Source organism: Hyperoodon ampullatus, assembly GCF_949752795.1.
Source record: "Hyperoodon ampullatus genome assembly, chromosome: 6".
Classification (NCBI taxonomy): domain Eukaryota; kingdom Metazoa; phylum Chordata; class Mammalia; order Artiodactyla; family Ziphiidae; genus Hyperoodon; species Hyperoodon ampullatus.
In genome coordinates this window covers 1,770,314-1,779,961 of record NC_136919.1, presented here as the reverse complement: position 1 = coordinate 1,779,961, position 9,648 = coordinate 1,770,314, and the positions used below count along the sequence as shown (strand labels likewise).

General features: G+C 62.2%; 1 protein-coding gene across 1 annotated transcript; it reads right to left on the bottom strand.

Moving 5' to 3' along the window:
• Positions 1-8,961: 8,961 nt before the first annotated feature.
• On the bottom strand, positions 8,962-9,404 carry TMEM250 (transmembrane protein 250; the record flags this gene model as incomplete). Its single annotated transcript, XM_079706360.1, has 1 exon — positions 8,962-9,404. Exon 1 carries the CDS (start codon positions 9,379-9,381, stop codon positions 8,962-8,964), a length of 420 nt encoding a protein of 139 aa, XP_079562486.1. The 5' UTR covers positions 9,382-9,404.
• Between the last annotated feature and the right edge of the window lie 244 nt (positions 9,405-9,648).

Sequence of the window (9,648 nt, the reverse complement as noted above, 5' to 3'; positions counted from 1 at the left end):
CTGGCCATTGACATCACCGTGTCATCTTTCTTTTGCCCTGGGAAGTTCCGGGCAAGGACCCGGCAGCTCAGATCCAGGCTGCCAGAGCGGGGTGTCCAACCTGGGGGAGGGGCGGGTAGGTCTTTTGGTCACCAGATACAGCCTTAGCTCAGACCTGCGCTTTGTGCTCACAGCCAAGTCCCCATCTGTCCCTGGTCCCATTGCCGCTGGAGCCCGAGCCTCACCAGGGAGCTCCCGCCTCATGGCTGTGGATCTGCCAGGGTCCAGGGAACGAAGCCCTATGGGCACTTCTGTGCAGGAAAAGCTGATCCAGGGAACTAGGTGCCTACAGAACCACAGGAAGGGGGGGCTTCCCTGGTGGCGCAGTGGTTAAGAATCCGCCTGCCAGTGCAGGGGACATGGGTTCGAGCCCTGGTGCAGGAAGATCCCACATGCCGCGGAGCAACTAAGCCCGTGCGCCACAACTACTGAGTTTGCGCTCTAGAGCCCGCGAGCCACAACTACTGAGCCTGTGCACCACAACTACTGAGCGTGCGCTCTAGAGCCCGCGAGCCACAACTACTGAGCCCGCGTGCCACAACTACTGAGCCCAAGCGCCTAGAGCCCTAGAGAAAGCCCGCTTGCGGCCGCGAAGACCCAACGCAGCCAAAAATAAATAAATAAATTTATTTTAAAAACACAGGAAGGGCCAGGAGGGAGGAGCCGGGCTGATATCGGCCACAAAGCGCGAGGAGGCTGAGGGTGCAGGGCGTGGCCACTTGTCCTGTGTCCACGGGGACCTGCCCTGCGCCTCTCGCCCCTGCCCCCGCCTGAGCAAGCCACTGGCTTCTCCTGGGGCGGGGGTCGCCTGGCCCCAGGCAGGCTGCAGGGGTGCCGACACCTGGAGATGGTGCCTCTCTCCTTGACAGCCTACCAAGCTCCCTCCTCTTTGGTCTCTACAGTGGGAGGGACGCCTGCCCCGGGCATTCTACTCACAGCTGAAGGACTGAGCAGGCACTGACTGGGTTGAGTACCGTTTATCACATAATCCACTGCCCTTCCAAACCCCAGGCAGAACGCGTTCATTTCCTTCTGTTAATTCCCTTTACGGACCAGGAAGGAATGCCCACCCCTTTCAGGTCCTACTTGTGGCTCCAGCATGGGTCTGTGATGGAGACACAGATTGGCTTCGGAGAACCGGGGATTCGTAAACACCCCTGGCAGGGACCCGGTATGCTGGGTTTTCCTGGCAGTGACTCGGTGTCAGCACACAGACCCCACTCCAGCCTGGTGGCTGAGTCAGGGCACAGCGGTGAGGGGTGGGGGTGGGGGTGGGACAAAGCCAGCAGGTGTGAAGTCAAGCCTGCAGCTCAGGGCTGGGTCCCTGTTGGGGAGGGCGATCCAGAGGCCCACCTCCTGCCCTCTTCCTCTCTTACAGATCAGCCCCCAGCAGCCGGGCCTAGCAGTTCCACTGAGGGTGGGGTCCTCATTTAGGGGCAGGAAGTTGCCGAAGGCTACTCTGGAGATTAAGGCTTGCTCACCTGGCCCCAGACTCCTCCCCGAAAGCCCTTCTCTGGGGTCAGCCTCTGCTTCCACTGGACCGTCTTCTCCAGCTGGGAGCCTCGTCCAAGAGCGCACCCATAGCTGGGGTGCAGGAGTCCGGGACTGCTAGGGTGAGGCACCGCCTCCCAGACCCCGTGTGGCCTTGGGCTGGAGCTGCAGCTGGGGGTGGGCCACCTGTCTGCGCAAGGGCCTCTGGCCCCTTCCCCATCCCCTCCAGGCCTCAACCTGGCCTGCACGGAAGGTGCACCTGCCAGGGTGAGGGGCCTGCGGTGCCCCGGGCCAGCTGAGGCTCCTTGGCAGGCGAGTTTGGATCCCTTGCACAGAAGGAAACTGGGTGAGTATTTTGGTTTCTTGTTGGAGGCTGCAAACCCGTGGCTCTCTCCGCACGTGAATTAGAGCAGCACCATTTTGGTTTCTGGATGCCTCCCCGCGGTTTAAATTGGACGCTCCAATCTTCTTCCTCTTTTGTCCTAAATTTCCCTCTAACATTTAGTGCAGCTGTTAAGCAGCTGCTGCTGCCTGCTCCCGAGAAGGCTGAGGGCCAGGCGGCTGCGGTGACTCACCCCCTCCCAGGAGGGACAGCAGGGTCTGGCACGGAGTCATGCCAGGGTGGGCACGGCAGCTTGGGGGGCAGTCAGTGCCTCCACAGGATGCAGGTGAGAGCTGGGCACACGCTCCCCGGGGAGGAGGACAGGATACAGACAGGACTTGGGAAAGGCTTCAGCCGCTGCAGCTAGAGACACCCAGGTGAGACAAGCAGAAGGACTTCCGGGGGCCAGGTCCTAAACAGTGGGGCCACCTTTCCAGGAATAACTCAGCAAAATGCAAGCACTCATGCCCGTGGGCATTTCTGGAGGGAGACATCCCGCCCCTGAGACCCAGCTTACAGAGGCCTTGAGTGACCCTGGACACCGTCGTTGAGAAAGTAGAGGGCCTACTGAATGTGATCCCTGGGTATGCGGGGGCACCTATGGTCTGAGTGTGTGTGTGTCCCCCAGGTTCATATGTTAAATCCTAGCCCCCAGGTGACGGTATTAGGAGGTGAGCCCTTGGGGAGGTGACTAGGTCATGAGGGTCCCACCCTCAAGAACGGGGTTAGTGTAGTGATCTTACAAAAGAGGCCTCAGAGACTGTCGCCCCTTCCACCACATGAGGGCTCAGGGAGGACGGTGTCTGTGATCTGGGAAGCTGCCCTCATCAGACATCGACGCTGCCCACCCAGGACCTTGGACTTCCAGCCCCACAAGTGTGAGAACAGATGTTTGCTGTCTACGAGCCCCCAGGTCTGCAATATTCTGTCCCAAAAGGGCCGAGACGGGACAACGCCATTCACTCACTCGCTCATTCGTTCGACCACTGTGTGCAGAGTGCCAGGTCTCCTTGAGAAGGTCCTTCTACAGGCTGTCCCCTCGGGACGTGTCTCTGAGGTCAAGACCAGGGCCATCCAATCTGCATCCCCCAGCAGGGCCTGCAGTCCCCACCCCTGGCTTCCGGCACCTTCCTGGAGAAGGGAGCCAGGAGAGCTCGGCCACAGGCCGGTCTGGGTCGCAGGGGACGTCAGAGCCCGCTGCACCCTCTTCTGCAGCCCCCGCCCCGGGAGGAAATGCTGGCCTTGGGCTGTACTCCCCAGAGCCCTCTCCCCGCCCCTCTGGGAAGAGCCGTGTCCAGCAGCTCCGTCCACTCCGGGCTGTGAGTCCAGACTCCCTTATCTCACAGGAGGAGCTGGTGGTGGAGAGAAGCAACCCCTCCCTCCCCAGGGGCAGGGCACAAGGCCCCTCCCCACGTGAATGGGCTCCGACGACAGTGACCAGCTGACCCCAAGCAGGAAAGGCAAACGGAGCCAGGACACTAGCCTCCCAGCTGAGTACAGCCCACTGTCTTCTGGGCAGGAGCACGTGGATAATGGCCATCAGGGGCCTCCCATTTCCAGCGGCCCGAGCCCCCCAGCGCTGTCCAACAGCACCTAGAGGGAGCCCTGGGCGCAGAGGGTGGCAGGGCCGGGACCCGTCCACCTGCCCTGCTCAGAGCCTGGGTGAACAGGGTAGGACTTGAAACTGAGGACACACACAGGCATGTACACGTGTACATATGCACACACAGGCACGCACCGGCCAGCTGCATGGCAAGAGGAGGGTGGTGGGTCAAAAAGGGCTGCAGCCGCTCCGAAGTGCACCTCGATGACCTGTCTGCTCGGGACACGGGTGGGTATCGAGCGCGGGCTGAGTCAGCCCAGGGTGTGGATTAGGAGGACAGTCGTGTTCATGGGGCACTTTTATGCACTGAGGGAGCTGGGGAAACAGGGTCATGGCAGTACAGTTTGAAAAACGTACAAATAATTCGTGTTACCATTATGTCACCGTGCTGTGGTAAGTGACGAATTCCCACTTAAAAGCCAGATTTCTATCATCGAAGGGCTGCCCACACCCACAGGCGGCAGAGGCCTTCTTGGTTCTGCAAAGCAAACTCCACAGGCGGGCATCCGGGCAGCAGCCCAGGCCTGGAGGAGTCAGAGCTGAGCGGTGGGGCCAGAGGGCCCCTGGGCTCATGGAACAGAAGGGACAGGGGTGCTCCGGACCAGAGCGAGGCCCAGCGCCACCAGCCAAGGTGGCAGCACGGTGGGGGGCGGGGAGAGGGCGCTGGCACACACCGGAAGGACCTGGAAACCCGTTCTCTGGTAGGGTGAATCCCTTCACAAGAGCAGGGGTGGTCAGAGTGGGCAGCAACATTCCTACCAGCAGGGCCCAGGTTGTATGTGGGAACTCCCTGCACACCTGGCTGTGCCCGGCCCTGGGCCAGACTGTCCGCCTCCCCATCTCCGGGTCACCTGGGTCAGGGTGGCAGGTGACCACTGTTGGACCAGCCAGAGGTGGGGGAATTCTGCCCGACCTGGGCTCCTGGGAGCCTGCACACGGCCAGGCTGGTGTACTTGCCGTCTCTTAGGAGGACGAGCTGACTTCCTGGCTGTGGTGGCCGTGCCCGAGCACCCTCCCGTGGGCCTCTTCTGCATTGGACCGTGGATGTGCCTATACGGGGGCGCCTGGCACACCGCCTGCCCGCCCACGCAGGCCCTCCCAGCATCAGTCTGCTACCCCCCACCCCAGGCGCTGTGCGGGCCACACAGCGAGAGCCACAGCAACCCTGCCTGAGGCCCCGTGTGACACAGCTGCCAGCCTGCCTGGGCACGTTGCCCGGCGGCGGCTGGGGGAGGGGCGGGCCCATGAGCACTGAATCAGCTGCTCCCGCGTGGCCCTGTCCCCTCCAGGGCAAGGATGCTGGTGAGGCGGGGGGTGGGGGTGGGCCCTCCATCTTTGGGGAGCTGTCAGGCTGCCGGGGATTTTCTGGAAAGCAGCCCCTGCAGGAGCCAGGCCTCCTGGGGGATGAGAGGAAGGACCTTCCCGGAAGAGGGCCTTTTCCAAACAACACCAAAAAGGGAGAAGGGAGAGGACCGGCCTGTGCCGAGGGAAGGAAGCGCTGAGTCAGCACCAAGCCCTGCCATCCTCCCTCATCCAATCAGGCACTAGAGCGGACAGGGACCTCTCAAGGTCAGGGAACATCAATATCTGCAGGCGAGTCCCGGTGGACGGTCCTTCCTCCGCAGCGGCCCTGGGGGTCAAGCTCTGGTCCAGAGGTGGGCTATGCCCGCCCTGGCCACCCTCGGTCCAGGGCGCTGCGTCCCTCCCGCTGGGTCGTCCTCCCAGGCAGTCGGGGAGGTGGGACCACCCGGGGGTCCGACTACCATCCCTTCCCGGGGCTGCCAGCAGCAGCTGCAGGGACGAAGAGGGCGTCTTCGAGGGTACTTCGTCCACCCCGCCTGGGGCCTGGGCAGCACCTGGACTTTCTCAGATAACCACGTGGCTTCTAGAAATTCCCCTTCCTGCCACTGCCTCCCTCCCACTGTTGGCTCACCTCCCACCGGCAGCCCCTCCCACCCTCCGGGCCGGCCCCACGAGGCCCCCAACACCCGGTGCGAAGGCCACCACGCGGCCCTGTTCTTTGTCCAAGGGAAGCCCCTCTCCCCTCCTCCCCGCCCCCACCCCACCGCTGCCGGCTTCTGCCCCAGCCTTGACCTCCTGTCTTGAACACCTGCTGCTCTTCAGAGGCTCTCCTGCCCGGGGTGGCCGCCCCCAGATCTGACCATCCTTTCCCCAGGCCGCCAGGCTCCCAGCGCCACCCCCCCCAACCCCCAGCTCTCCCTGGGGCACTGCTCCTCCCCTCCCCTGGCCAGCTCCCTTCTCTGTGGTCACACTGCCTGCCCGCCCTGCCCCACCCTCCCCAACTCCCAAAATCAAGGCCCGGTGTCACCACCACCATCCAGGTGACGACTCCCCTCCAGCAGCGGCGCTGCTGCCAGGGTCCCTGGGCTGCGGTGCCCCGAGGGCCCAGGAGACCTCTCTCTGGATGGTGCCCAAACTGGTAACTAGGGCACAGTCGGGGCGGAATGAGGCTTGGCCTGCAAACCCCGCGCGGCCCCTGCCTTCCTGCGGCGGCCGGCTCAGCGTGTGCTCTTTGAAAATGGTGGCTGTCCCCCCAGGGGGACATCGGGTTTGTTCAGCCCAGAGGACGGGCTGGTGGCCCCCGCACCAGACAGTGCAGACAGCATCCCCACCACACACAAGTCCTGCTGGACAGCGCTCGTCTAGAGACCCGCTGAAGAAAACCCTCCAACTTGTGCAAAACAAGGGGAGGCCAGGCCAGGAGGCCTGTGGACGCCGCCGAAGGTGGGCAAACCTGAGGCTCCAGCGTGGTGAGAGGACCAATCTGGGACAGTGCTGCCCACTGCCACCTGCTCCCAGTGAAGCCAGCACGCCCGAGAGTGGTCTCCCGGCCGGGAAGCAGCATCCCCACCCGATCCTCGGCCAGGCTTTGTGCAGCAAACTGCACCTCCCAAGGGTCCTCTGCTACTGCTCCGGGGACCAAGGCTTTTGTGAGGATTTTACCAACTCTGCCACCATAGGCTAAACCCCAAAAGGACTCGGATTGTTTTTTTCTGAAACGTCAAGTTCCACAGAATTCCAGAGATGGCAGCTAGGCCGCTCTGTCACGGACCCCCAGCTCCTCTTCCGGGGCCACATTTTCTGGCCACACTGGCTGCGTGGAAGGGCATCACCCTCATCACCACGTGGGAAGAAGTCTTTGCAAGGGAGAAATGTAAGCGTCCCCTGCACAGAAGCCAGGGAAGCCTTTACACAATGGAGATACTAAGAACCTGTCACTCGTTTTTCCAATTGCTTTTTGGTTAAACAAGAATTCCTAACTTTGGTTTCCTTCCAGTTTTTCTCCTGTGGGTGTGTGTCTTCCCATCCTACTGCCATTCTGGCATTTGAGGGCATCATCTGTCTTATAAGGACGATACACACTCGCCTGTTGGTTGAACTCAGCCCTCCTGGACCTCACCAGGCGCCCCGCTTGGCCGGCGCCAACAAATTCTCGCTGCCACCCCAGCCAAGTCCCCAGGACAGGCTCCAGCGGTGGGGCCCCTGGACTCATGGCAGGGTGGCCCTACAGCCCGTCACACTCCTTCTCCAGCATGGCAGATGGCTGCTTTTCAAGGTTTGGATTTGACTCGTGAAAAACGGCATCTGTGGCATTTGGGGCTGGTTATATCCTTTAAAAAAGGTATGAACTTTTCGAGCTTTAAACAGTCACGCTATCAACGTGTTAAAAAAATAAGTTTAATGCAGGTGGCTCATTTCATAAAGAATTTCACAGGCACTCAAGACATCAAGCAGCTTTGTGTCCGCACCACCGTGACCCCCCTGCTGCCCCCGCCCCGTGGACACGTGCCCGCCTCAGAGGGGGCCTCAGAGTAACGTGAGTCAACTAACACAAAACAAAGCTTTTAGGAAACAGCATGATTTGGTGCGAAACGTCCTCTACAGCGCCGAGAGGTGGGGTCCGTGTGGGTCGGCTCCTTGCCTGCCACCCAGGTAACTGGGACAGACTCACTCCCAATTCCCTCGGAGGAGCCGTCCACTGACCTCGAGTGGACAATCGTCTGACAGAAGCTGGCTACAAATTAAAGAGCACAGTTTACAGCCAAGTGTTTTTTGCCTTCTTTACCTGATTTGGCTTTTTTTTCCAGTGGCACTCAACTGCCCCGACAGCTCCCCCTGGCCACGGGGGGACCCGGCTAGGCAGGGTTGAAGGGGCTACCGCCCGTGCCTGCGGGTGTGGGGACAATTTGGGGTGAAGCAGCATCGGCCTCCCTGTCACCCTCAATATGGGGCCCTATGTCCCGCCTCTGGCTGTTGTCCCAGCTGAATTATTCAGAGTGCCCCTCGCCTGCCCACAAGGCCTGCGGCTACCCTGTCCCCATCTGATGGAGGCCAGGGTGAGGGGTCTGGGCAAAATGCTGGCCCTCTGGTATGTTCTCTCTGCAACCGAAAGCCCCCCTGGACCACTGGCTCTTTCCTGGCCCACATTCATTTTTGCTTTGTACTCCCAGCTGCTCTAACAACCGCCGAGACAGGGACAAAGGGGCCGCCGAGCCCCTCACTTGGAGGTCCAGCCCTGGTGCAACCCAGATTCCAAGAGGTGTTTCTTCCAACAGACACGTCTCGAACCTGGATGTTCCCTGAGGGGAAGAGACTGAAAGCCCCCCAAGGCCAGAAAGAAACTGAGCTGCCTCCCCAGAAATCCACACTTGAAGATATGACAACATCCGGCTGACATTCTCAACAGAGCTGCCCGGGAGGAAGAGAGCCGTGTCCTGGACCCGGGCTCCCCTGGGCTGGCCCCTCATCTAGGAGCTGCCAAGCAAACCGAGGTGCCACTGAAGCCCGGCCTGGGACTGAGGACCCCCACGCCTCGCAGGGTAACAAATGGAGGAGAGTCCGCGGGCTGAGCGAGGACTCGGCGGCCCGGGGCGGAGTGAAGAGCTCGCTGGCAGTGTGGTGCACCAGCTGGTGGAGCCTGACGCTTCCCCAAGGCCAGGCCGGGGCAGGGGCCGGCCGTGCGCAGGAGCGGGCTGTGCGGCCAGGAGGATCTCCCCTCCAGATCTGCACCTGGGTAGTACACCCCTCCCGGGGACCTCCCACACCGCTGGTGACACCACTGCCCTGGAGAGGGGACAGGGACACAGACTCTCCAAGTACAGACTGGACCCATACCCCACCCCCCGCCCCGGGAATAGCTTGGAAAGTGCAGGCTGGAATCACAAGCAGGTGGCGCAGGGGACAAGGCACCGAAACCACACACAGAAAGGGTCCGAGCAAAGGCCAGCAGGAGGGAGGGCGCCAGTGTCCCCTTCACAGAAGTCTCAGCCCTTTCCAGAGCCAGAGATGCAGGCGCCGGGGGTGGATTATGCCTCTGACACGGGGTAGAAAGGGCCCTGACCTACCGCGTCGAGAAAAGCGCCCGCTGTAGGTGCGCCTACGGCCGGGTCACCAGAAAGCGTCCCCGGAAGAGCCCGCGGCGCCCTCACATGTCCACGAAGACCATGAAGCACCAGCCCAGGCCCCCGACCAGCAGCATGGTCACGTGGATGCCGTAGACCAGCAGCTCGTTGAGGAGGCGGAAGTCCACGCGCCGACGGCCCAGCAGCAGCAGCAGCGCCGACAGCTTGAGCTGGAAGCGCAGCAGGACGCGCACGCCCACGTACTGCAGGCAGAAGAGGGCGGCCAGCGCGCCCCACAGCGCGGCCGTGAAGAGGCTGCAGCTGAAGTAGAGCAGGAAGCGGATGAAGCCGTAGAGCCAGCGTGCCCGGACGTACACGTCGAAGTTGTTGTACTTGGTGCGGGCCGGGCGGGAGGCGCGCGCCGGGCCGCAGGCGGCATGCAGGCAGGTGGTGTGCGGGCCCTGGAAGGAGCGCACCCGCCGGGGGATGGGCATGACCGGCATCGGGCCCGGGCGGCAGTCAGCATAGGTGTCGCGGGTGCCTGGGCCTGGGAGGCCGAGGCTGAGTCCCGGGGGAGGCGTGGGCCTGCAGGGAGAGCGACACGGAGAGGAGCCAGGTCAGCCGGGACATCAGCCAGCCCGGGGCCGCAGGGAGACCGAGTCTGGGACTTGGATCCGCTCACATCCCCCGGGGTTACTCTTTTCATAAATGCTACCGAGGACACTCCAAAGGGAGCCCCAATCACGTGGGAACCAAAATTCCACCAGCGA